Source organism: Falco rusticolus, chromosome 4 (assembly GCF_015220075.1).
Source record: "Falco rusticolus isolate bFalRus1 chromosome 4, bFalRus1.pri, whole genome shotgun sequence".
In the NCBI taxonomy this organism is placed as follows: Eukaryota; Metazoa; Chordata; class Aves; order Falconiformes; family Falconidae; genus Falco; species Falco rusticolus.
This window is the reverse complement of record NC_051190.1, coordinates 27,788,798-27,815,032: the sequence shown is the minus strand read 5'-3', so window position 1 is coordinate 27,815,032 and position 26,235 is coordinate 27,788,798. Positions and strand designations below refer to the sequence as shown.

Here is a 26,235-nt window from a genome sequence, read left to right as displayed (position 1 = left end):
GGTAGGGACCACTGAGGGCAGTAGGATGGAGATGGGGATGGTACGGGTGGTGGGACAGAGGTGGGGACTTGCAGCAGCTTCTCATCAGCTGGGTACCCCTGTGCTCCAAGGGAGGGACTGTGTCCGTGTCCGAGGTGGTTCCTCGCCACATCGTGGTGCCCAGGTGTTGCTCTGGGCATCCATGCTGGGAGGAGGGATGGTGTGGTGGCATGGGCAGAGCAGGTGGCATCAGCCCCGCAAGGCACAGTGGTGATGGCAGACCTGTGCGTGGCCCATGCAGGTGCTGTGGTGGGGCTTCTGCGAGGCAACGCTCCCCGCACGGCTCAGGCTCTGCTGATGCTCTGTCCCACTGATCCCATGTTTGCGTCACCTCATAGACCCTCTCCTGGGACCTGCTGGGTGCCTCTCCTCCTGCTCCGTCCGTCTGCTCTCCTTGCAGCTCCAGGGCAGCCCTCCTCCGTGCAGACCGTGCTGGGGTGTTTCCAGCCCAGAAATTAATGCAGGGAGGGGGCCGAAACCATCAGATCATGGTGATACCCCACCCCCACTGCAAATGTGGCAGGGAGGGACCAGGCTCAGAGGAGACATTGCCACAGGGTGCCAGCCGGGGGGCTCTCCTGGTCCTGGAGAGGGCCAGTGGGTTCAGTCCAACAACTGCTGCTGATTCTTGGGTTCCCCAGCTGCTGCACAGCTGGATGCTGCTGCTGCTCCTCCCCTGTGTCTCCCCAAATACCCCCTGCAAGGGAGTGAAGCGGGTGCTGCCCCTGCCTGCTGGCAGCCCCTGCCCGCAGCCGTCCTGCTGCTGCCCACAGGTGGTGCGTGCAGGGCAGCAGTTCCCACCGCTTCTGCTTAAACTTTTATGAACCTGCAGCAGCAGGAATCCAGCCCTGGCATTAACATTTGATGCGGTCACCCCACGCCTGGGCACGTGTGTGTGCAAACACGCTGCTGGCACTGCCACGGGGGACACGTGTGGCACATGCGACTCCCCTTGCCGGCTGTATGTGGGCATGTGTGGCATCCTGCACGCATACGCACCGTGTGTGGCTTGGCATGGGGGGGACCCCTGTGGGCTCCCAGCTCCTCTCCGCTTCCCAGTGCGGCTGTGGGATTTGCTGTGGTGTTGGGCTCCTCCCCAGTGGTGCTCCCCTTGGCCATGCTCCCGGTGCTGGGGCAGCGCATGCCTTGGGCTCTGCAAAATTGTCTCCTCTCCCTTGATGCTTGGTGTGTCCTTGGCTTCATCCTCCTCTGCGCTGACCAGAGGAAGAGGCTGATTCTCCAGAGGAGAGCACAGGGAGCACCATGGTGCGGGGAGGTGGCAGGGTCTGGTTTTGGGGTGTGATGGTACCGTGTGCTGTCCCCCTGGGGGATGCTCCCAGCAGCAGAGGCCCCTTTCTGCTGCTTCGGAAAAGTCTCCGGCCGGTGTGGCGCATCCCTTACATTATTCATGCCGCCGCGAGCCCCGGCGGTTGGGTTACAGACAGAGCCCAGCTGCCAGCACTGCGCTGCCCAACTCGCGGGGTGCCGCGGGAGCAGGAGGCAGCTCCCGCCGGGCTGCACCAGGGCTGCCGTCCCGCCGCCCCAGCGCCATGCCAAGCTGGGGGCTGCCAGTGGCCGAAGGAGCCACGCACGGGCATGTGCCTCGCCACAACCCAGTGCAGGTAAATACCCTCCTGGGGCAGGCTGCGGGGTCGGGAGCCAGCCGGTGTGCCGGGAGCTGCCTCGTGCCGGCGCGGGGCACCATCTCCCAGGGCCCCGCCGGGGCTGGAGCATGAGCACCCACCACCACCGGGATGGCTGGCAAGAAGGGGGAACCCAAAAAGGATGCGGGGGGCAAAGGGAAAGGGAGGAAGGGCAAGAAGGAGGCACCCAGCGAGTCGGAGGAGACCTCGGATGCGGAGCTGCTGAAGGTGGAGGAGAACGGGGAGACAGAAGCGGTGGAGGAGAAGGAGGATGAGGAGGTGGTGGCTGTGGAGGAGGTGGTGGCTGCAGAGGAGGCAGCTGCAGAGGAGCCCAAGAAGGGCAAGGGCAAGGGGAAGGAGAAGGGGAAGGAGAAGGAGAAGGAGAAGGAGAAGGAGAAGGAGAAGAAAGGGGTGCTCAAGGGCATGGCAAAGAAGCCAGGCCGGGGTAAGAAGGTGCAGCTGGAGCCAGAGGCGGAGGAAAGCGAGAGCGATGCTGCACCAGCCAAGAAGAACCTGAAGGGCACCTCCAAGCTGCTGATGGGGCTGGCGCCCAACAAGAAGAAAGGGGCCAAGGGCCAGCCCAAAGAATCTGTAGAGCCCGACCTGGTCAAGGAGGAGGCGGCGGCGGCAGCACCGAAGGCTCCGATTCACCCGGGTCTCCGCAGCACCTCGAAGCTCTTCATGGGCTTCAAGAAGCTGGGGCTGCGTGGGCCCAAGAAAGGGCAGTTCAAGAACACGTCCCGCTTCTTCTGGGGGCTGCAGAAGCACAGCACCAAGGGGCGGCGGAAGAAGAAGAACAAGGCGGTGCTCAAGTCCACATCCAACCTGATGGTTCGCTTCAAGCGCGTGGGCAAGAAGAGGAAGGAGGCAGCCAGCGATGCCCCACTGGCGAAGCCATCCTTCCTGCTGCTGCGGCGGGGCGGGCAGGCGGCCGAGGACGGCGTGTCCCTCTTCCGCCGGCGCCCGGAAAGGAAATTCAAGCCGCGGGCGCAGGTGCTGAGCAAGGCGGCTGCCGCCACGGGCTGGCTGGCCAGGAAGGTGCTGTCCCGGCGCGGACGGCTGGTGGGGGGTGGCCGGGCAGCCGATGCAGCCTGGCTTTCCCGTATCGGTGCCAGAAAGCTGCCGTTCCCTGCAGAAGACGAGATCCTTAGGCACCGGGCCAACATGAAGCGGATCCCCAGCGGCAGCGGGCTGTCAGCCCCTGGTGCTGCGCGGCACGTCCAGGAGAGACGCAGCAGCACAGTGCAGCGTCCATCCCGGCGGCGTTCCCGGCACGCGCCTGCGGAGCCACCGGTGCCGCGCTATGGGTGGGCTGAGGAGGAGGATGGAGCCTACAGCCGCCGGCGAGGCTGTGCCAAGGAGGAGGATGGAGACTACAGCTCCCGCCGCAGCTATTGCAAGAAGGAAGATGGAGACTATGGCCCCCGGCGTGGCTATGCCAAGGAGGAGAGCAGAGCCTATGGCCCCCAGCATGGCTACGCTGAGGAGGATGGAGCCTACAGCCCCTGGCGTGGCTACACTGAGGAGGAGGATGGAGCCTACGGCCCCCAGCATGGCTACACCGAGGAGGAGGAAGGCTACATCCAAACCCCAGCCTATCCACCAGGGTACGGCTTTGAGGATGCAGTGCTGACCCCCTACGCTGACTACCCCGGCTACGAGGCAGATGAGGAGTACGGCTTCTACAGGGGGGTTTGGGAGGAGGATGACCCCCTGGGGCACCCCTACAGCTACGCGGAGCTCGAGGATGAGGGACCGTTTGGCGGTGGGTACCCCGTCACCCTTTACGACCCTTACAGCAGTGACCCAGAGTATGGCGAGGAGGTGGCGGGGCCCTTCGGCTACAGGGAGGACCCCTATGAGGACTTTGGGGAGCCCCTCACTGGGGGGTACCCTGGGGGCGAATACCCCGAGCATCGCATCCAGTACAGCGAGGGGGGGTGGGCACCGCATGCCCAGTCCTCCTGCAACCCCTACGCTCTGGCCCTGGAGGAGATCGCTGAGGCCGAGGAGCCCGAGGAGTGGGAAGAAGAGGAGGAGGAAGACAAGGAGTATCCCCTCTCCATCCTCAGTGCCTCCTCCCTCCGGGGCATGCGGGAGACGCTCTCCTCCAAGCTCTCCCTCAATAGGAAATTCAGGCTCTTCCCCAGGCCCCAGGTCAAGATCTTTGGCAAGGACCGCCTGGATGTCCCCCTCCTTCCGTCTCCCCACCTGCCTGCCGCCCACGATGAGGATGACTACGATGAGTACGAGCCACCGCCAGCAGCCCCCAGCCCCACGGCACCCTCAGGCCGCTGGGTTTCAGCAGCGCGGGCGTGCGGGAGCCCTCTGGGGCAGTTCCTCCAGCGCTCCCTCTCGCAGTCGCGCAGCCGCCCGCCACGGGGTGTGGGGGCACTCCGGGACCCCCACGCCCCCCAGCCCTCCTACAAGCGCTCTGCCGGCAGGCTGGCGGGAATGGAGAGCGCTGGCTCGGGGGGCCGGGATCCCCTGCCACGAGCATCTCCAGCTGGTGGCATGGCCGCGCAGCGGCTGTCGCTCCGTAACCCCTTTGCCAACCCTGGGCGCTCCCCATCGCTGCCGCCAGCCCGGCAGCGCCCCAGCAGTGTGCGGGGTGAGGGGCTGCGGCGATCCCCCTCCCTCGGTACCAGCCTCAGGCAGCTTGGCCCCGAGCCCCCTACCCCGCCGCCAGCCTCCCCCCGCTCCCCGGGACCCGTGGGGAGGCGTTTGGGGGTGCCGGCGGCGGGGTCGGGGAGGCCTCTGTCATCGCGGCGGAGCAGTCCCCCCGGGCTGCCGCTCCCCCAGGCCTGGCCCCGGCTCCCTGAGCCCCCCACCAAGGCTGTGAAGCCGCTGCAGAGGAGTCCCTTCCTGGCACCCAGCCCCCGGCCCGGCAGCCGCCGCCTCAGCCCCCCAGGCCTCTCCTGGGACCAGGACCTGCCCCCCTGGCAGGGTGCTGCACGGGGTCGTGCCAGGGTGCCGCCCCCCCCCAGCCCCGCTCCTAGCACCCCTAAAAGCTTCATCCAGCGCATTGGGCAGCCCCTTGCTGGGATGGCCCCCCGCTCCCCCCCGGTGAGGCCATCTGCTGCTGAAGCGGGGGGCCACAGCCGCTCCGTGGGGCAGTCCTTGGCATCACTGCTGGTGGAGAGCATGGCCCCTGCTGAAAGCCCTGCGTCCCCCCCACCTGCCCGCCGACCTTCCTCCCGCTCGCCCTCCCTGCCCCGGCACCCGTCCCAGAGGAATGGCAGCTCTGGCAGATCACCAAGCCCACCGCTGGGGCGCCAGGGCTGGGCTGACACTGGGCGTTCCACCCTCCCCTCCATCCCGTGCAGTGACCGGAGCCCCTCACCCCAGCGTCGCCCCACTTTCCTAGCACCCCGTGGCCAAGCCCCTGGCTCGCCGGCCACCCACCGCCACGGTGCCCGCGGCCTGGGGCCAGCGGAGGCCATCGAGGGCGATGGGGCAGCCGGGGAGGAGGGCGCGGGGCGCTACGCGGTGGTGACGCCGCAGGTGCAGAGGTTGGGCTCCTTCCGCCGGGCGTCCCGCATGTACAAGCAGCACTGGTCCACGCAGCACGTCGTGCGGGTGCGGGAGATGCCGGACGCCTGGACGGCTGAGCAGGGTTCCCCCCGGCAGCCCTCCCAGCGCAGCCGGCGGTGGGCGAGCCAGCGGGGAGCCGGCATCACCCGGTACCTGAACCAGGCGGCGGGCGGCTGGCGGGACAGGCACCCCTGGGCAGACGGGTACCTGGGCACCAAGCAGCCCTGGCACAGCAAGGTAATGCTGGCGGGGAGGGGAGCCCACTGTGGGGGCCGGCGGTGGGACGGGGACGGGGGGCGAGCCAGCAGCTGGTGGGACCCAGGGTGGGTGGCATGTTGATGTGGCTGCTGGCTCGCTGCGGCACAAGACCACCAGTGCTGGGGGGTTGGCAGCACCCGCGGTGGGGGGTAAGTGGGTATGGGTGCACTGGGTGCTGTTGGGGGTCCTGCCGCAGGAGGTAGGCTGGGGGGGGACGGTCATCGCCCATTGTGTGTCCCCCCCATGCACGGCCCCCTTGGGGACACTTGACTCTCACATATGGAAATGCTGAGACCCGATCCCTGGCTGGGGCGGGTGCGGGTGGCACGCTGACCCGACGGGTGTCCGCTTTCCTGCCGGCTGCCTGGCCACCTGCCAGCATGGGCTCCTGCATGCCACCCACCCGGCATCCCCCCCTGCACGCCACCCACCCGGTGTCCCCCCTGCACATGGCTGTGGGGCACGGTCGTGAGGAGCAGCTCCCAGCCCTACAGCTCAGCCTCCTTCTGTCATCTCCGCTAGAGGTGCCACCCTGCTCAGGGGTCTCCATCACCCACCTCTCGCAGCACCCTGTGGGGGTAGGGGTGAACTGTGGCGTGTTGCGGTGGGGGGTGGCACAGCCGCCTCTGCCTGTTCCCACCTGCCCATGGTGAGTGGGACTGGGGGTCTCTGGGACCAGCCTTTCCCAGGACAGTCCCCACAGATGCCTTGGTGGCCCCACGTCCCCCCTTTCAGCACTGCTGCTCTCCCCTAACACACAATACTCTCGGTGGGGAACCTGTTTAGGGGCCGTGTGATACTTGCTCAGGGTCCCTGCCGTCACTGGCTGTGGGATCCCTGGCTTTGTCACAGATGGTGGTTTTGGGGTGGTGACGGTGACGGGGTGGGATGCCAGAGGGTGTTGGCACAGCCCTACCGTGACGAAGCTGGGCTGGGCTGCTCTGTGCAGATGCAGTCGCTGTGCAGCCTGCCCATCGTGCGGTACCAGGAGGCACAGGAGGAGGATGGGCTGGAGGACATGACCCAGCTGGAGTGAGTGTCCCCATCCCCTTTGCCCACCCACCGTGACCCAGTGCCACGGGGACCAGCAGGGCTGTGCCCTTTGCCCAGGCACCCTACAGCCCCCACTGCTCCCACCCTATCTGGTCCCAACACAGAGTCTGCTCTGGCCTTGTGGGGCTGGGGACATGCCTGGGGACAGAAGACACCTCCTGTCCCCCTGCCACCCCCTAAGGCAGCCTCTGCTCCATGCCAGGGACCTCCAGGAGGCCGCGGTGCTGAGCAACATCCGGACGCGGTTCGAGCGCCAGCTCATCTATGTAAGCTTAGGGGTGCACAGCATCCCCTGAAGACCCTGGGCGTAGGGACTTTGGGGGGGTCATCGCACTCCAAGAGCTCACAGCCCCAACCCCCGCTGTCCCACAGACCTACATCGGCAGCATCCTGGTGTCAGTGAACCCGTACCGTCTCTACAACATCTACGGGACGGAGCAGGTGCTGCAGTATGAAGGCAGAGCCCTGGGCGAGAACCCGCCGTGAGTACCAGGCTGTCCCCAAATGCTCTGTGGGGACAAGGGCACCCCTACCCACCATCACCCACCCCTGGGTCCTACAGCAGCCCCCCGGGTGGTCCCAGGCCCTCGAGGACCCTGGGCTGCAGGGTGCTGGATCATCTGTGTCCATGCACAGGGATGCTCGGGGCGCAGTAGTGGTCCCTGTGCTGGGGTGACGTGGCACCACCCCCCCACCTCTGCTTCCCCCCCCCCAGGCACCTCTTTGCCATCGCGAACGTCGCCTACTCCAAAGTGATGGATGCCAAACACAACCAGTGTATCGTCATCAGGTGGGACAGGGCTGTCCCCACACACAGCGCTCAGCTCTCCCTGGGGTGGCCCCAACCAGAGCTGCCCTAATGGCCGGTTGCAGGATGCTGCTGCCACCCTGGGGCCGACGGGTGGCCCTGGGATGGGGCGCTGGGTGGGTTTGGGGTGGGTGCACCCTGCTCAGCTGGTGGTGGCCCCGGCCATGCTCCTGCTCTGCATTTCAGTGGGGAGAGCGGCTCAGGGAAGACTGAAGCCACCAAGCTGATCCTGCGTTACCTGGCGGCTGTCAGCCAGAAACGCAGCACAGCCCCACAGGTAGGGTGCTGTCCTGGGGATGTCACTGTCCCCATCCCCTTGTCCCACCTCCCTGCACTCTCCTTCACCCCCTGCTCATGGTCTTGCTCTCTCTTTGTCCCCACGCTTCCACCCGGACCATGGCAGATAGAGGTACCGGGGGGGACACGTGGGCTGGGACGGTTCAAGGGGACTGAGCATCATGATGGCATCTCTGTCACGTCACCCCAGCTGCGGGGGGATGGCAGGGATGGACAGCAGGAGCTCGGTGCATGCACGTGCATGGGGTCCTTGCGCTCTCCCACATCCTTGTGCATCCTGGCTGCAGTGCACACCTCGAATTTTGGCAGCCATGGGTGTCTGCATGGGGCAGGGGGTGGCAGGGAGGGTGGCAGGGTCACAAGGGGGGCTCATCTGCCATGGGGACAGCCCGTGGTGCGTTGGGGTGGCCGGGCTGACCTCCTGGCTCTCCCCATCACTGCGGCAGATCCTGGAGGCAACCCCCTTGCTGGAATCCTTCGGCAATGCCAAAACCGTGAGGAACAACAATTCCAGCAGGTTTGGGAAATTTGTGGAAATCTTTCTGGAGGAGTAAGTAATGCTGAACGACACCCGCGTGCAGCCGGCCCCCACCCTCTGTGTGTGTCCCCTGCCCCAGGGGTGCCCAGCCCAGCCCCAGCCCTGCTGCCAGGCTGCCCCTCGGCTCTGGGGTGGGACACACGTGGGGACACTTGGGGACAAACCTTGGTGGTTGAAAAGCGACATCACCTGAAGATGGGCAGCGTTTGCTGTCCCTGGGGCAGGGGTGCTGTGCCCTGGGCTGACAGCCTGACCACTCCCAGTCCCTGTCCCCATGGCCTGTCCCACCCTCACTCAGCCCCACTGATCCCAGTTTAGGGGGGTGCCCAATTTCACGCTGGGGTGCAGCAGCTCCAGCCCTTGCTTGGGACCTGGGTGCAGGCACCTCTCCCTGTCCTCCCATCCCTAGTGCGGGGCACCTGGGGACCAGCACTGACCCCAGAGTTCCAGGGGGAGCATCGGGGCAGGGGTGGGCACCATGACAGCGGGCACAGACCCTGCCCGTGCCAAGGTTGCCAGCTGGGTGCCTGCTCTTGCTCCCGCAGTGGCTTGATATGTGGTGCCATAACCTCGCAGTACCTGCTGGAGAAGTCCCGTGTGGTCTTCCAGGTGGGTGGAGAGAGGGGTCCCAGGCTTTGCCCCCCACCACTGCCCCCTCTGCTGCCCCCGCCCCAGCTTGGTCCTCTGCTCCCCAGGCCAAGAGCGAGCGCAACTACCACATCTTCTACGAGATGCTGGCAGGGCTGCCCGCCCAGCAGCGGCAGCGGTACTGCCTGCAGGGCGCCGAGACCTACTACTACCTTAACCAGGTAGCAAGCCCCCTGCCCAATCCCCCCCCTGCTGCCTCCTCTTTGGAGGGGCTGGCCAAGCTCAGGGTGCCAGTGGGTTCCTGAGTTCTCCTGGATTCTGTGTGCGGATGGGGAGGGTGCTCAGGGTGGGGTGTCCCCCCACCACCTCTGGGTGCTGCCCCTGGGTGCTGCTCCCCGGGACCCACTGATGCTCCGAGGGGGCCATGCCAGGGTGGGAACTGTGAGATCCCCGGCAAGGACGACGCGGAAGATTTCCGTCGGCTGCTCAACACCATGGAGGTGCTGAGCTTCAGCGTGGAGGAGCAGAACAGCATCTTCCGCATCCTCTCATCTGTCCTTCACCTGGGCAATGTCTACTTTGAAAAATACGAGGTACCCTATGGGGAGCCAAGCCACGTTCCTCGGGCCTGATTTGGGATGTGGTGGAGGGGGGTCACTGCATCCCACCGCCTCACCATCTCCTGCAGACCGACTGCCAGGAGATCGCCACAGTGGTGAGCGCCACAGAGATTGGGACAGTAGCTGAGCTGCTGCAGGTCTCCCCTGAGGGCCTGCAGAAAGCTATCACTTTCAAGGTGACGGTGAGTGCAGGGGGGGCACAGGTGGTGGTGGTGGGGGTCCCTGGCCCCTAGGGACCATGGCTGGTGTTGCCAAAACTCCATTGTGCCGTTGGTTTTGTGTGCTCCAAACAGGAAACGCTGCGGGAGAAGATTTTTACCCCTCTGACTGTGGAAAGTGCCGTGGATGCCAGGTAGAGGGGAAGGGGGCTGTGCTGGGGGTGGGGCGCCCCTGGGAAATGGTTGGGAGGGGCAATGCCAGGCTGGGAAAAGGGATGGTCAGGTCCCCCAGTGCAGATTAGGCTCTCTAGTGATTAAAACTGCAGCTCTAAGGGCTGCCCCATGCACTACATGGGGCTGTGATGAGTGCTGGCCACGGAGGGTGGGGGTGTATGTGGTGCCGTGCCATGCTGTGCCACGCCGGAGCTCCGGCACTCTGCTCATCCCGCCTCTTCCCAGGGATGCCATTGCCAAGACCCTCTATGCCCTGCTCTTCGGCTGGCTCACAGACCGCATCAACAAGCTGGTGTACCCACGTCAGGAGGCCCTCTCCATCGCCATCCTGGACATCTACGGCTTCGAGGTGAGCAGGATCCATCCCTGCTCCATCCCCCCGGCTGCCAGCCCCAGGACTGTGGGCTCTTGGGCTCCACGGACCTTCCTTCTCGCAGGACCTCAACTTCAACAGCTTTGAGCAACTGTGCATCAATTATGCCAATGAGTACCTGCAGTTCTTCTTCAACAAGATCGTCTTCCAGGAGGAGCAGGTGAGCCAGCAAGCAGTGCTGGGCTCTGCCCCCACGCTGAGCATCTCCACGGGGCCAGGGGCATGGGGCTGACTGGGTGCTGGCCCCGCAGGAGGAATATATCCGGGAGCAGATCGAGTGGAAGGAGATCCCTTTCAGCGACAACCAGCCCTGCATCGACCTCATCTCCCAGAAGCCCTACGGCATCCTCCGGATCCTCGATGACCAGAGCTGCTTCCCCCAGGTGAGGGGCTGCTGGTGGTGAGGTGGTGAGGATGGCAGCACTAGGCAGTCACTGTGGTTGGGGAATCGCTATGGACAAGGGCTGCTCCGCTCCTGTGCTGTCCTGGACAACCTGGGAGATGCTCTGGGTTTCTCTAGGCTGGACAAGCCCTGAGAGGTCCCAGGTTGGTGCCACAGGAGCAGCATCCCCCAGAGGACTTGCTTTTGCAGGAATTAATGAAAAAAGCCCTCTCAGCTGCCCTGTAAAAGAGGGAAGGGTGGTTGCACCCTCTCTGACAATGGGGAAACTGAGGCACAGAGCAGCAGATACCCATGACTGTGCAGCTTCTGGGTGGCAGAGCTGACAGCAGGGTCTGGACAGTTGTCCAGGCATCCCCATCCCGGTGCTTACATTCCCAAGGCTGCTGGACTGCTTGAGCCATGTCTCACCCCTGTGCCCGTCCCCAGGCCACCGACCACACGTTCCTCCAGAAGTGTCACTACCACCATGGGATGAACCCGCTGTACACCAAGCCGAAGATGCCACTGCCTGAGTTCACCATCAAGCACTACGCAGGGAAGGTGACCTACCAGGTATGTGGCAGTGGGGTACCCAGCTGGGGTTTTAAGGAGGCTTAAAAAGAGCTTTATGGGGTTGATCCCTGGGGCAGGTGGTCCAGCTGGGGCCCCTTATCCTGGCCTGGAGCTCCTTGCCTCCCCCCACCACGCCACCCGGCTCCTCACCATGAGGTTTTGCTCTTTGCCAGGTTCACAAGTTTTTGGATAAAAACTATGACCAGGTCCGTCAGGACGTGCTGGACCTGTTCATCAGCAGCAGGACCAAGGTAGGGCCCTGCCTGGTGGTGGCTCTGCTGATGGGACACCAGGCACTGATAGCCCCCTGCCGTACACATCCCTTTTTATGTCCCCAGGCATGTGCCCCATGGCCAGTGAAGCCCAGGGGGACCAGAAGCAGGGGATGCCTCCAGCTTCACCCTGTGCCCTTTTCCCACAGGGTCTTCTAGGCTTGACCCCTCAAGCATTGGCACCAAATGGGCACATGGGCTGCCCTTGTGCTCCCCCATCCGTATCCCCATCCCTGTTCGGGGAATCCAGCCACAAATAGGGGATACAACTCGCTCAGGGCTGGGCAAAAAGGCAGCAGCTGGTCTGGGAAGCCAGGAGAGCTGCACCATCCTGGTCACCTTCCTCCTCCCTAACCCTCGCCATCTCCCCAAGGTGGTGGCCAACCTCTTCTTCGGCCATGCCCAGGTGTTAGCCCGGCAGAGGAGCCTGGTCAGGAGGAGCAGCACCAGGACGCGGCGGTACAAGGCCCCCACCGTGGCTGCTCGGTTCCAGCAGTCACTCCTGGACCTGGTAGAAAAGATGGAGAGGTCAGGGCAGGCAGGGTGGGCAGTGCGGGCAGGCTGGGCAGCCAGGCCATGCACTGGAGCTGGCAGGAGCAGGGTGGACAGCCAAACCCAAGCCCGAGGTGGCCAGGCTGGCTTTGTCCCCTGTCCCTGATGGCTGATGGGGTGGGTACCTTTGACACAGGTGTAACCCCTTCTTCGTGCGCTGTCTCAAACCCAACAACAAGAAGGTGAGAGCTGCCAGTGGCAATGCCAGTGCTGCCTGCCCTTGCTGGCACTGGGGGTGTGTGGTGGGCAGGGATCTGCCTGCACGGCTGCCGATGCTTCTCCCCATCTTCTCCCCAGGAGCCAGGGCTCTTTGAGGCAGACGTGGTCAGCAGCCAGCTGCGGTACTCGGGTATCCTGGAGACCATCCGCATCCGCAAAGAGGGCTTCCCCATCCGCATCCCTTTCCTCGTCTTCATCGACAGGTGCCTGGGGGATGTGGGTCGGGTACCACCATCCTGGCATGGGGACACCACAGAGCTTGTGGATGTTTTATGGGGCGGTGTTTGGCCCAGGGTTCCCCCATGGTGGGAACTGGGAGCCGCCTGTTTTGGTGCACAGCACTGGGAGAAGGTGCTTTCCCAGGCGTGGTGCTCATCACTGCAGGGAGGGTCCATGCCGGTGTCCCAGGGGGGATCCCGTGTGGTGATGGTGACAGTGTCATGGGCTCGCCCAGGTACCGCTGCCTCGTTGATATGTGGTCCAGCGTTATTCCCAATGGGGCCAACTGCGTGGAGATGCTGAGGAACCTTTGCCCCGTCAGCCCTAGCATGTACTATGTTGGTGTCACCAAGGTACTGTCCCACGCTTGGCTCTGGTGATGCCCAAGGGGAGGGCAGCTGAAGTGGAGGGCTCACAGCATCACCCCCCCCACCTTCCCAGCTCTTCCTGAAGGAGCAGCTGTACCAGGCGCTGGAGAGCAAGCGAGCCCGTGCCCATCACCTGGCCGCACTCACACTCCAGCGCTACGCTCGCACCTTCTTCATCAAGAGACGCTTTCGCTCCCTCCGCCGAAAGATCATCCTCCTGCAGAGCCGGGCACGAGGCTACCTGGCCAGGTGGGGGTCCTGGGGGGGCAGTGGGTGGGCACTGGTGGGTGGCAGAGGGTGATGAGTGCCCTCCCACAGGCGGCGGTACCGGCGCATGCGGCGCACGCTCATCAAGTTCAGGTCGCTGGTGCACATCTATGTCAACCGCCGGCGGTACCTCAAGGTGAGGTGGGGAGCTGGCACATCCCAGGGGGGTCCCGGGCACCCAGTCCCACCCTGCTGCATGTGTGGTGGTGTGTCTGGAGAGGGCACAGTGGCACCCCCAGACCCTGAGGCCCCCCAGACACCATCCCCACCACCTCCTCCATGCCCCATGGGGCATGGGCAGTGCCTCTTTGGGGTGAAAGCCTGGCAATGCTGGAGGGGGCAATGGCACCCAGGGGGGTCCTGCTGCCTCTGGGTCTCCCTCCTTTGCTCCCATCTGGGGCTCAGTGTGGCTGTTCTGCTTGCAGAGGAAGGAGGACGCCCGCCGGCGGGCAGAGGAGGAGAAGGAGAGGATGAAGCAGGTAATGGGGTGCAGGTGGGCAGCATGGGGGTGAGCACACGTGTGATGTACATTGCAAACCGTGTTGCTGTGCTCTGGTCCCTGCCATGTGCTCGCCCATCCCTATGCTGCCAGCTGAGGCACCTATGGGTGCTGGGGCAGGGAGCAGCGTGGCAGTGGGTACATCCCTGCGCTGTGCCACCAGGAGCTGACGAGGAGGGAGGTGGTGGATGTCACCCACCTGGAGATCCCAGCCGAGCTGATGGGGCTGCTGGAAGCCGCTGCAGGTGAGTGTGTCCTGCACTGCCGCCGGCACCACTCCCAGCCCCTTGTCCCCATCCCTGCGGCCGTGCCATAGCTGCCCGCTGTGCCGTAGCTGCCCGGGAGGTGAATGCCGGCTGTGTGGTCCTGGTGCCACCACCGGCGCTGCAGCCCGACTCCCAGCTCACCCTCCCACTCGACATCAACGACTACCCCATGGCCAAGTACGTGCGGGGCCACTTCCAGGTAAGGTGGGCGCCGCGGGCTGGCGGCGGGGAGCCTGCCCCAAGGGGCAGCCAGCTTTCGGGGGGTCCTCGATGCCTCGGTCGTGGCTGAGCGGTTAGGTTCAAGGTCCCCGCAGTGGCTCTGCCCGGCGGCTCCCCGCACCATCCCACTGTTCTCTGCCCCGGCTGTGGCCCCAGGGATGCCGCGGGGTGTGAGAGGGGCCGGATCCGGGGCGGCTGTGGTGCTGCAGGGAGCCGGCCGCCGCCTCCCTCCCTCCCCGTGGGTTCCTGTCGTCTCCAGAGGCCGGGGGGACCCCGCTGAGGTTATCGGAGAGAGACCCGCCGAGCCCTCCTGGACGCCCGACGCGGGGCAGATCTTGAAACGCTGGGGCGGGAGACCAGGTCGCTTTGCTCCTGGGACCCCGGCCCCATCAACGATCGCTTTACCCCCTTCCTCCTCCTTGCCCCCTATTTTTTGCCGTGTGTTTCCCAGTCCCTGGCATCCCCAATGCCAGCACTGGGGCCGGATCCTGCTCTCAGCCTCGCCGAGGTGCTGGCACCTGTGGTGCTGGCAGCACAGCTAGAGCCCGTCCCCGTCCTGCTGCCAGGAGGCTGCCGGCCCCATCCTGCACCCCAGCCCTTTTGCAGCCCCATAGTCCCCATTCGGCACCAACGCCATGCTCAGCGCCATGGGGCCGGCCCCTCGTTTCCTGGGGCTGTCCCCGGGGCCTGGGTAGCCACGGGTGCGGGTGTCACCGCAGGAACCGGCGTTCGGGATGCTGACGGCCCCACTGGCAGCCCCCCTCACCCGGCTGGACGAGGAGCTGCGCCACGAGGCGCTTAGCCTCTTCCAACTGGTAGGTAGGGTCCAGCGCAGGATCCGGGGCTGTGGTCCCCTGCCCGCTCCCTGGCCGGGACTGGAGGGAGGACCTCGCTGTCCCCGCGGCAGATCCTGCGGTTCATGGGGGACCCGGGGCTGGGCGGCCCACAGGAGACCCTCTTCGGCAACTACATCGTGCAGAAGGGGCTGTCGGTGCCGGGGCTGCGGGATGAGCTCCTGGCACAAGCTGCCAACCAGGTCTGGCGGAACACCAACGTCAACAATGAGGAGCGGGGCTGGCTGCTGCTGGCCGCCTGCCTCAGCGCCTTCCCCCCGTCCGCCACCTTCGAGAAGTACCTCCTCAAGTGAGCTGGGGCTCGGGACAGGGACGGGGACCGGGGCTGGCTGGGACTCTCAGGGACAGCCTGGCACTCTTGCCTGGGGATGCTGTGGGGGCTCTCCAGGGGCTCCCCGGGCCAGCCTGGCACATGTGCCTGAGGATGCTGCCCAGGTCCCTCCAGGTTCCCTTGGGTCAGCGTGGCACACGTACCCAGGGATGCTACCCAGGTCCTGCTGGGGATGCTCTGAGCTCCTCCGTGGGCCCCAGGGCCAGCCTGGCACATGCAGCCAGGGATTATGCTCAGGTCCCTCCACGATTCCTCTGGCCAGCCTGGCACAAGTGCCCAGGATGCTGCTGAGGTCCCTCCAAGGATGCTCTTAGTCTCTCTGTGGTCCCCTGACCTGGCCTGGCACACGTGCCTGTGAGTGCCACCCATGTCCCTCCTGCAGCATTCTTCCTTCCCCACAGGTTTGTCTCCGACTACGCCTTTGCTGGCTACAAGCCAGTGTGCCAGCGCAAGCTGATGCACGCCATGGCACAGTCGCAGCTGGGTGCTGCGGCTGCCCGTGCCTTCCCCCCCTCACTGCTGGAGTGGACGGCGAACCGGCAGCAAGCCAGCATGGCACTCGACCTCCACTGCTTCAACGGTGCGGGGTGGCACGGGGCTGAGGGCACGGTGGCAGCAAGGGTCGGTCCCAGCTTGACCACCCTGCCGCTGTCATGGGCAGAAGGGGACTGGTGGGACTGGCTCGTCACCTGTCCCTCCACAGGTGACCAGTTCTCCTGCCCCATCCACTCCTGGAGCACGGGCGAAGACCTGGCAGGGCATGTCCTGAAGCACAGGTACGCGCTGGCTCAGCACCCACCCAGCCAGCACAGTGAGCACCGGGCACAGCATCACCCTGGGGCTCTTTCAGGACCTGGGAGCCGGGATGCCCAGCTCATGGGCAGGGTGTCCCCCCAGAGCCAGGGCACCGCTGGCAGCCCGTGCCTGTCCCCAGCGTCCCGCTGTTGGCAGGGGGCTGACAGAAGGCTGGCGTGGCTGGTCCGTGGCCATGAAGGCGGGTGCCCAGTGGGCCGAGCTGGCCGGCCACGACTATGTCCTGGACCTCATCTCTGACCTTGAGCTGCTCCGGGGCTTCCCCAAACAGAAGTCCTGCTTTCTCATCGCATGGGAGGGGGCCGAGAGCCACGGCGGGGACAGCTGGGCGTAGGTACCCGGGAAGGGACTGGTCCTCTGCTGCGGGGCTGTTGAGGGAAACACCAGCACCAGGCTGGATGGGTGCTGGCAGAGGTGTGGGGCAGGGTCCAGGGGGGTCTGGCACCCAGTGGGTGCGCAATGAGCGCATCCTCCCTCTCTGCAGGGTGCTGGGACACAGCCTGGACTTGGATGATGTGCCTCCTCCCCCAGCTGTGAAAGCCCCCACGCTGCCATCCACGGAAGCATACCAGCCCCATGGTAAGGGATCACCCTGCCGGCCCCTCGGAGCTGCTGGCAGGGCTCTGCCGGTGAAGCCCTGCTGCCGGCAGCTTATCACTCCTCGTCCCCCAGCAGACGGGGAATTTGGGGAGCCACGCAGCCAGAAGGGTCTGGACCGGTATCTGGACAGCCTCTTCGACCCCGTGCTCTCCTGCGGCAATGGGGTGAGGGGGACATCCCTCTGCCTTAGGCAGAGGGAGCCCAGCGTTTTGGGGGTGCAAGGGGCTTGGCCTCCATCCCCTGACACCTGCCCCCCAGGAGCTGGAGAAGCCGGCTGCCCTCTCACAGAGGATGAAGGGAAGAGGTGGCGTGGGAGGTGGGGACAGCAGTGGTGATGCCAAGCGGAGCGGACCCCCCGTGCCTGTGGAGATGCGTCAGCCGAGGGGTCAGCACCTTGATCACTTCTGCATCCCGACGCAGCTCCCTGCCTCAGTTTCCCCACCTGGTCCCTGGTGTGAGGCACAGCCCTGCACCCAGCACCCCACAGCTGTGATATGGGGCTGCAGGACGCCCCGGCTGAGCTCTCCTCCTTTGCTGTCGCAGCCCCGGAGCCAGCCCCATCCCCGCAGCGCCGGGTAGATGCCAACCAGCTGCCTGGGCCCTCGGTCAGTGGGGCAGGCAGGGTGTGTGTGTGTCAAGTCTTGCAGTCTCCACTGCAGGGCAGCTCCCTAGGGATGGGGGCATCTGGGGGGTGCCAGATGCTGACAGCGCAGTGTCCCTTGCAGGGAAGAGCAGCGGAGGGGACGCCAGCCCGTGCCCCCCAGCCCCGGCCCTACTTGCAGAAAGCTGGTAAGGGGTCCCAGCTCAACAGGGTGGCAATGGGGACTTGTGGCACTGAGCCAGGCCCCAGGCATGCCTGGCCCCTGCCCAAGATGTGTGCTTGGCCCCACAGTGCCCGTGGGCCGACAGTGGCCGGGTGAGTTGGTGCAGCATTCCCGGCTCAACTCTGAGCACTTCCCACGGCCCACGCATGACATCCGCAACATCATCCGGCAGTGCCAGCCAGCCCCGCGTGGATCTCAGCCCCCCAGGTACCCACCCCAGCCCCCAGCTGAGCCACCGGCCTCTCCTGCCTGTGGGTGCGTATGCTGGGGTACAGGTGATGCCAGGTCACAGGTGATGCTGGGGATGCAGGTGATGCCAGGCACAGGTGATGCCAGGGTGCAAGTGATGCCAGGGTGCAGGCAACATCAGGATGCAGGTGATGCTGGAGGTGCAAGCGATGGTGGGGTTGCAGGGGTTGCCAGGTACAGGCAATGTCAGGGTGCAGGTGATGATGGAGTTCAAGTGATGCCAGGATGCAGGCAATGTGGGGTGCTGTCTTTGCAGCAAGCTCTTTGGGAAGAAGCTGGACCCCCACGAGGAAGCCATGCAGATCCTGAAGGAGCAGCTCTCTGCAGCCCGGGTCCCGGCAGCTGTGGTAGGGATGTGACCACCCTCGTGTCCCCTGTGCTGGGCTGGGGGAGTCACCGGCCCTGGTGGCAGCCAGCTCTCTGCCTCGCAGGGGCCCAAGGAGCCGGTGGCTGCGGTGAAGCCGGTCACCAGCGGCAGGTACCAGCTGCGAGCACCAACAGGGCGTCTGGCAGCCACTCGGCCCCCAGGTATTGCAGGGCAGAGCTGCAGCACTGGGCGGGGCGGGCAGGGCAAACTGATGCCCCTCATCCTCCCCAACAGCACCGGGCGATGCCTGATGCAGCCAGATGTGGGTCTGGCTCTACAGCATCCTTATGGGATAACTGCTGTGTCCAGCTAAACCCTCCCTGCCCCACAGCTGGACCCTGTGTCTGTTTACCCTGGTGGAGGGGGGCTGTTCGTGGTCCCCCCCAGGGATGTGCAGGGTTTTCTGTCCCTTCACAGTCTCTGTCTCGCGGGAGCTCCCATCTGAGGCACAGCAGGTCCAGACCCAGCTGCACCGCAGCTGCAGCGAGGACTTCTACACCTACCACAATGTGCCCTGGAAAATATACATCCGCAAGGAGGTGCGGGGTGCGGGGAGGACAGGCTGGTGTCCAAGGGGGATAAAAGAGGCTTTTCGCCAAGCCTGAGCCCCTGCAGAGTGGGTAACGCCAGTAATGCTGCACTGGTCTCGCTCCTGGCAGGTTTTCTACCCCAAGGACAACATTAACAACCCATTGCTGCTCGACCTCATCTTCCGGCAGGTGAGGCACCGAGCTGGCCCCAAAGCCCCCCTGGGGTCCCCCGGGAGCTGGGGGGTCCCCCCACCAGGGTGATGGTTTACTCATCCCACTATGGCTGTCCTGTCTTCCCCTGCTGAGCTGCGGTGGAGGAGCAGAGGGTGTCCCTGTCGGCTGTCCCAAGCTGGGGGCCGGGGGGAGGCCAGGCAGGGCAGAGGGGCTGGAGGGCACACTGCTCCCCCCACACTGCCCCACTGCTCCTCACCCCCTTCCCTAGATCTTCAATGACACGCTCTCCGGCACCTGCATCCGCATCAGCCAGGAGGAACGGCTCCGCTTGAAAGCCCTCTTTGGTAACCCTCGCCTGCTGCTCCTGGGCTGGGGGCTCACACCTGGGGACCCCAAACCTGGGGGACTCACACCCAGCTCCCCCGCCTGCCCATCCTCACCTCCTGCGTATCTCCAAGCCACAGCTGGCTCTGCTGTTTTGGGGTAGTTTTGCCTCCAAATACAACGAGCCCTCTGTGGTTTAGTGCTCCACAACAGCATGAGTTGTGTCAGGTCTCAGCCAGGCTTGCTGCACTGAGGGGGACACCTGGCTCTCCATCATGGTCCTGCCAGGCTTGGGAAGGGGATGAGCATCCCTGCTCTCACTGTGAACCCTGTGTCTGCATCCCTCCTGGGGAGGGGGGATGCTCACGAAGTGGGTATTTCTCCCCACAGCGGAAAACAAACTGGACTCCTTCAGCCCCGTGGCCACTGAGAGCGTCAAGAGGGAGATCATCGCTGCAGCCCGGGACAGCTGTGAGGTGTATTTCTCGCGCCTCTTCCCCGCCACGGTGAGGGTCCAGCTACAGAGCAGGGCAGGGTGGGGGGCACCGCAGCCCCGAGCCCGCAGCTGAGGCAGCGTGCCGGCCCGCAGGGCAGCGTGGGGACAGGCGTGCAGATCCTGGCTGTGTCCCACGCTGGCATCAAGCTGCTGCGGCTGGTGAAGGGCACCAATGTCCCTGGGGAGCAGCTGCGGGTGCTGCGGGTGTACAGGTAGGGATGAGGAGCCTGGGTGGTCAGGGTAGGATGGGTGCTGTGGGTGCTGGGATGGGTGCTGTGGGTGCCAGGTGTTACAGCCTCCCCTCACCCTGCCCCAGCTATGCCGACGTGCTGTTCGTGACCACCCCGTCCAGGAACATGCTGGAGCTGAACCTGCGCAGCGAGAAGCTCATCCTCTTCTCCCCCAAAGCCCCCCAGGTCAAGGCCATGGTTGACCACTTCATCACGGAGCTCAGGAAGGTGGGGAGGGGCTGCCCCAGGGCCAGGGGGCTGGTGGGGGGCACGTCCTGGGGGCTGTACCCTGCCTGTGTGCCCACATTTGGGGGGCTGCGGTGAGCAGTAAAGGCACCCTGCCAGTGGGACTGTCTGGGGTGGGCATGGGCACCCTGGGGTGGTCCTGCAGCCATGGGTGCTTGAAACCCCAGTGCTGGTGGGATGCAGGCGTGCGTGGGTGTGCATGCATGTGCCCGCGTGCACGGGCTGTGCCAGCCCCTGCTGTGCCCAGGACTCCCAGTACGTGGTGGCCGTGAGGAACTACAGCCCGGAGGACGGGCGCCAGCTCAGCTTCCACAAAGGGGACATCATCCACCTGCAGCCACTGGAGCACCCAGAGAGAGGTGAGCAGCCCTGCCACAGCCCCCTGTGCCAAAACACCCTTGATGAGGGGCACAGGGGCAGCAGGACTGGTGGCTTCCCCAGCCCCCAAGGTGGCTGTGCCCTGGCCTCGCATCCTGGGACACCCTGTGTCCCCATGATGTCCCAACAGACCACTACTATGGCTGTGTGGTCCGCAAGAAGGTGATGTACCTGGAGGAGCTGAAGACAGGCACCCAGGATTTTGGTGGGTGTCACGCTGTCCCTGCGTGTGTCCCTGGTCCATCTACACTGCCCGCAGGCATGTCCCTTCCTGGGGCTGGGGCATGTGGCAGTATCCTGTTTCTGTCACCCCTCAGCAGGATGATTTGGGCTCCTTTTGGTACCAATCCAATGCAGAGGGATGTTCCCCTGCCATCCCCACCCTGGGTGGCACCGGGTGCTGCCCCACGTGCCTGCAGGCAAAGGGCTTTGTGGCCCCTGGTCTGCACCTTTACCTCGAGCAATGCTCAACCGCAGCCGTCTGCAGCCAAAACCTGCAGCCAGACCCCTGGAAAGGGCTCGGGGAGCAGAGGCTTTTTAGGGGGTGACCCACGGGGCTGCCAGCCTGGGGCCATCCTCACCACCTGCCTGGAACAGGGTGGAAGTTCGGAGCCATCCATGGCAGGTCAGGGCTCTTCCCTACTGAGTATGTCCAGCCCGTCGCGGCCCCTGACTTCGTCCATTTGCCGGTGGAGAGGAAAGAGGAGCCCAGGGACAAGCAGGGCAAAGTGGCAGCTTCGGCGGCCGTGGCCGTGGCCGTGGCTTCCACCGCCGTGGCCCAGGAGCTGGACCGGAAAACCGAGGTGGGTGCTGGCCTGGGGCGGTTGCCAACACGGTGCCGGCTGTGCCTGGCGCCCACGGCCCCGCTTCACAGGCATCCCAGGCCAGCACCGCCTTCGTGGAGGGTCCAGGGGGAGATGGGGGCGAGCAGCTCAGGGATGCCGCAGGGACCCGGCCCATGCTGGCTTTTGCCCGGCAGTATTTCCGCGTGGCACAGCACGGGACCACGTGAGTGCCCAGTAGTGGGATGGGGACACCCCGAGGTGGGGACACCCGTGCCCAGCTGCTCCCTTGTCCCTCTCCTAGGGACTTGGGCGAGATGAAGGCCAGGAGAGACGTGCCAGGTGTGCTGGAGATGCTGACATTCACCAAGGTATGGGGAAGCAGGGGACCTCGGGGTGCCCCTGCCCTGCTGTCACCTGCAAGTCCCCCTGAGGTCCCAGCGTGCTCGAGAGCTCCCCGAACGCCACCCCAACAGCCAGCCCATCCCTCTGGCTGCTCCCAGGAGCTGACCCTCTTGCCCCATCCCCAGATCCCCATCCAGGAGTCGCTCATTGAATTTGTGGATGGTGGCATCAACAAACTGGCCACTGAGGCTTTCCAAGGTAGGCGGGGGCACGAGTGCCCCGACCCCCTGTCCCACAGCCACCCCCAGCCCCGTCCTTGGAGAAGGGTGGGGACAGGACCAGGGTGGGCAGATGGGGTGGCCTGGGGGGGGTTTAGCTCCTCTGATCCCACGCCCTATGTGGCCGAGTTGTTGCCCCCACTCAGAGGACCATGTCCCTGGGGAAGTAACAGGGTGAGCTGTGTCACCGTGTGGCTTTGTTGTCCCCAGCCGTGATGAAGTTTATGGGTGACCACCCTCTGCGGGGACAGACGGAGCTGGATGCTGTCTGCACCATCCTCAAGGTAAATCCGCCACTGGGGCGGTGCGCCTGGGGGTGGCTTGGGCAGGGGGTGGCAGCCATGTGGCAGCCATGCCTGTCCCCCAGTTGTGTGCAGAGCACGAGGTCCTGCGGGATGAGGCATACTGCCAGATCATCAAGCAGATCACCAACAACACCAGCTCCAAGCCGTGAGTCCCTGCACCCGTGCCATCCACCCCAGCTGGGACAGCAGAGGCTGGCACTTGTGTCCCTGGCCAGGCTGAGCTGCCCCAGCGTGGGGGGAGACCAGAGACCCCCATCCTGGCAGCAGGCTGTGCTGCTCCCTGGGGCGATGGGTGCTGTTGCAGCCCACCGCAGGCACCCTTGCCCTCCCTGGGGGCTCAGCCTCAGCTCTTCCCGGCAGGGACAGCTGCCAGAAGGGCTGGAGGCTGCTCTACATCCTCGCTGCCTACTACAAGTGCTCCGAGGTGTTCAGGCCCTTCCTCTTGGCCTTCCTGCAGGATGCCAGCAAGCACCCGGAGCTGCCTTTCCATGGTAGGGGCTGTGCATGCCCCAGGGTGCTGGGTGCATGATGGAGGAGGACACCCAGGGCTGTCATGGGGCTCAGGACGTGCTTTAGCAGAGCCAGCATCACAGCTCTTCCCCGTCCTTCACCCTGGTCCCTGTCCCTGCCAGGCATCGCCAAAGCCTGTGAGCAAAACCTGCGGAAAACCCTGCAGTTCGGTGGCCGCAGCATCTTCCCCAGCAGCATGGAGCTCAGGGCCATGGTGGTGAGGCTGGGTGCTCATGGGTGCCCATGGGCGTGGGGCAGGGCTGATGCCAGCTTCGGATCCCCTCGGAGGTTCTGGATCCCCCCATGGGCTCAGGATCCCCCTGGGACAGCGCCCTGGAGCTGAGCTTGCTGGCACGGGGAGCACAGTCCTTTTTGGGGTCTGCTTTCCAGGAACACCGCTTTGGGGGTGCCCTGAGCTTTCTGGGGTCCCCAGTGGGGATGCAGCTCTAGGCACATGGGGTGTGGGGTATGATGGCTCACTCGAGCAGGGTGGGCAAGATACAGGATGATCCCCATGGGATGGTCCCCACGGGATAGCTTAGGGGCTCGGGGTGTCCTCTGGGGTCTTGCTGTGTGAAGGGCCCCCCTGCACCCCAGCGTGTCCTCCCCACGCAGGCTGGACGCAGTGCCAAGCGCCAGCTCTTCCTCCTGCCCGGTGGCATCGAGAGGCACCTCAAGATCAAGACGTGCTCGGTGAGTCAGAGGGAGCAAGAGGCTCGATGCACCTGGTGACCCCTGGCTGTGGGCGCCCCGAGGGTGTGGATGCTGGGGGGCTGCACCCCTTGGCTGTCCCTGAGCTGGGGGACTTTGTTCTCTGGGAATGGGAGATCCCTCCCTGGGGACCTGCATGGCATGAGCTGCAATGCAGGACCCGTTGGTGGCCCTGAGCGTGGCAGGGGGATGTGGCCACGTCCCAGCTGCCTGTCCCCGTGCCCAGGTGGCTCTGGACGTGATCGAGGAGCTGTGCTATGAGATGGGGCTGCAGCACCCCCAGGCTTTTGATGAGTACATCCTCTTCGTGGTGACCGACAGAGGTGAGGGGCTGGTGGGGACGGGATGGCCATGCCACTGTTGGGTTCCATGTATGGCAGCCGTGCTCAGGCTCCTGGGTGGCGCAGGGCAGAGCGTGCGGCCACTGACCCGCCGGGAGTACGTCCTGGATGTGGCCGCCGAGACGGAGCGCCGGGATGCCACCTACACCTTCTGGTGCCGCCGGGTGGTCTGGAGCCAACCCCTCAAGTTTGACAATGAGCTCTACGTCACCGTCCACTACAACCAGGTCGGGCCACCCCTCCAGACTCCCCCGGAGCCACCTCCCTGGGTCCCCCCCCAGAGCGTGCCCCATCCCCAAGCCGTGTCGCTGTGCTCTGCCTCCCTCAGGTGCTCCCCGACTACCTCAAGGGGCTGTTCACTGTCCTGCCGCCTGCGAGGCCGGGAGAGCAGCACTTCCTGCACGTGGCCAAGCTGGCTGCCCTCCAGCACCGCGCCAAGGACCACCACCAGCTCCCCACTGCGTATGGCTAGGGTCCGGGGGGGCATATCCCATGGGGTGTGGGACCCACTGGCCGGCGCCGGCCCTGACCCCTGGCTCCCTGCAGGCGGGAGGTGCAGGACTACGTCCCCCCGCAGCTCTTCCGCCTGCTGAAGGCCCAATCCTGGCTCCAAATGGTGACCCAGCACATGCAGCAAGCCCAGGCGCTCAGCACCCATCAGGCCAGGGCACAGTTCCTGGGTGAGTGGGGATGGGACGGGGACAGGGAGGTGATGCTGCCGGCGAAGCGATGCTGCTGAGGATGCAGTCCTGCCAGGGATGCAAGGCTGCTGGGGATGTGGTGCTGCCCAGGAGGCAATGCCAATGAAGACGAGATGCTGCCTGGGGTGTGATGCTGCTGGGTGGCTCCTCCGTGGGGAGCCTGGGACAGGCAGACCTTGGCCCCATGTGGAGCCTGGGTCGCTGCATGGCCAGGGGAATGCTGCACACGGAGGACAGGACTGCAGGGGCAGGACAGGGCAGGCAGCTCCCAGGACCCCTCGACTGCTCCTGGGTCCAATCCTGTCCCTGATCCAGAGCCTGAAGTGGTGCAAGGCTCTGGGGGCTGACCCAGCTGCTGCCAGGCATAGGGATGGCAAGGACCCTTGGCAGAGCCCCCATGATGGGGCCCGGGCAGGAGGGGGTGGCAGCAGGTGCTGAGCCCCCATCCTCCACCTCGCAGGGCTGCTGAGCGCCTACCCCATGTTTGGCTCGTCCTTCTTCTACATCCAGAGCTGCAGCAACAACGCCATCGTCTCACCCTGCATCCTGGCCGTCAACCAGAACGGCCTCCACTTCCTCAGCAAGGAGACCCATGTAGGTGGGGGCTGTGTCGGGGATGGGGTCCCGTGGGCACCACCTGGCCAGGGCACCCCCCGCTCCTGCCCCCACCCCGATCTCACTGCGGGGACAGAGCCAGGCACCCCGTGGGGTGTGACAGCAGGTGGGGGAGTGCTGTCCCTCGCCAAAGCGGGCAGGGGTCCCAGGTCTGGCCCCAGCTGGCCAGCTTTGCCTGCCCGCGCCCACCCTGTGCACGGGGCTGCAGCACCAGCACCCTCCATCCTGCCTCCATCCGCACCCGCTCCCATCTTCAGTTCCCTCGCTGGGGTCCCTGGGGCACTCGGGCCACCCCTCCTGTCCCCCCATCCCCAGGAGCCCATCGCCAAGTTCTCGCTGAAGGAGATCCAGTCGACGCGGACGCAGCGGCCGACAGCCGGATCCAGCTACCCCTACGTGGAGATCACGCTGGGTGACCTGCTGGCCCAGGGCATCACCCAGCTGCAGCTGGAGCAGGTGGGGGGGACCCATGGGGGACCCCCTGCCGGGAAGCCCACAGCGGTTGCCCGGCCACCAACAGTGTGTCCCCTCGGCAGGGCCTGGAGCTGTGCCGCGTGGTGGCCGCGCACATGGAGATGCTGCTGGGTGCCCGGGAGAAGAGGCTGACACTGCCGCCCAGCGAGATCACCCTGCTCTGAGCCTGCCGCGGGGCACGGCGATGGCGGCCATCCTGGGGTGGCCCCAGCTGGGCCCGTGGCTGCCGTCCCCCGTCCCCTCGGCGCGGCTCACCCTGCGCTGTTGTTCTTGGCTTTTATACACCCGTCAGCCCAGCCCGGGGCGGCCTTGGTGGTTCTGTGCTGTGCTTGCTGCTGGGGGGGGGCTGCTGTCCGCTGTGCCTCAGTGTCCCCGTGCCTCAGTGTCCCTGTGTCCCCAGACCTCGGTGTATCTCTGTCCCTGCACCTCAGGGTCCCCATGACTGTGTCCCTATGTCACATACCTCAGTGTCCCCATGCCTCAGTGTCCCTGTGTCCCCAGACCTCAGTGTCTGTGTCCCTGCGCCTCAGTGTCCCCATGACTGTATCCCTATGTCACCATGACTCAGTGTCCCCATGTCCCTATGCCTCAATGTTCCTATGTCACCATACCTCAGTGTCCCCATGTCCCCGTGCCTGTGTCCCCACGCCTCAGTGTCCCTGCACCTCAGTGTCCCCGTGTCCCCATGCCTCAGTGTCCCCATGTTCCTGCGCCTCAGTTTCTCCTGCCTCAGTGTCCCTAAGTCCCTGTGTCCCCGTGCCTCAGTGTCCCCGTGCCC

The 26,235-nt window shown here is 65.2% G+C and overlaps 1 protein-coding gene across 1 annotated transcript; it reads left to right on the top strand.

Annotated features, from left to right (window-relative positions):
* The first annotated feature begins 1,793 nt into the window (after positions 1 to 1,793).
* MYO15A (myosin XVA) lies at positions 1,794 to 26,156 on the top strand. The gene is made up of 64 exons (XM_037385371.1): positions 1,794 to 5,453; positions 6,424 to 6,506; positions 6,730 to 6,793; positions 6,900 to 7,009; positions 7,243 to 7,317; positions 7,522 to 7,612; positions 7,739 to 7,744; positions 8,079 to 8,182; positions 8,716 to 8,779; positions 8,866 to 8,979; positions 9,190 to 9,351; positions 9,447 to 9,560; positions 9,672 to 9,730; positions 9,996 to 10,119; positions 10,208 to 10,303; positions 10,395 to 10,526; positions 10,973 to 11,098; positions 11,272 to 11,349; positions 11,744 to 11,898; positions 12,059 to 12,104; positions 12,220 to 12,344; positions 12,596 to 12,713; positions 12,802 to 12,977; positions 13,047 to 13,131; positions 13,421 to 13,474; positions 13,658 to 13,739; positions 13,829 to 13,959; positions 14,699 to 14,794; positions 14,887 to 15,122; positions 15,566 to 15,744; positions 15,868 to 15,940; positions 16,116 to 16,307; positions 16,462 to 16,556; positions 16,653 to 16,741; positions 16,836 to 16,962; positions 17,121 to 17,182; positions 17,303 to 17,366; positions 17,470 to 17,608; positions 17,907 to 17,997; positions 18,082 to 18,178; positions 18,435 to 18,556; positions 18,677 to 18,736; positions 18,990 to 19,065; positions 19,436 to 19,551; positions 19,635 to 19,753; positions 19,858 to 19,999; positions 20,265 to 20,376; positions 20,526 to 20,600; positions 20,993 to 21,198; positions 21,270 to 21,403; positions 21,482 to 21,548; positions 21,708 to 21,780; positions 22,011 to 22,084; positions 22,168 to 22,250; positions 22,466 to 22,596; positions 22,738 to 22,832; positions 23,231 to 23,308; positions 23,553 to 23,649; positions 23,734 to 23,894; positions 23,996 to 24,129; positions 24,214 to 24,347; positions 24,829 to 24,962; positions 25,299 to 25,439; positions 25,520 to 26,156. The coding sequence occupies exons 1-64, from the start codon at positions 1,794 to 1,796 to the stop codon at positions 25,619 to 25,621; spliced, it is 10,440 nt and encodes a 3,479-aa protein (XP_037241268.1). The 3' UTR covers positions 25,622 to 26,156.
* The last annotated feature ends 79 nt before the right edge of the window (positions 26,157 to 26,235 follow it).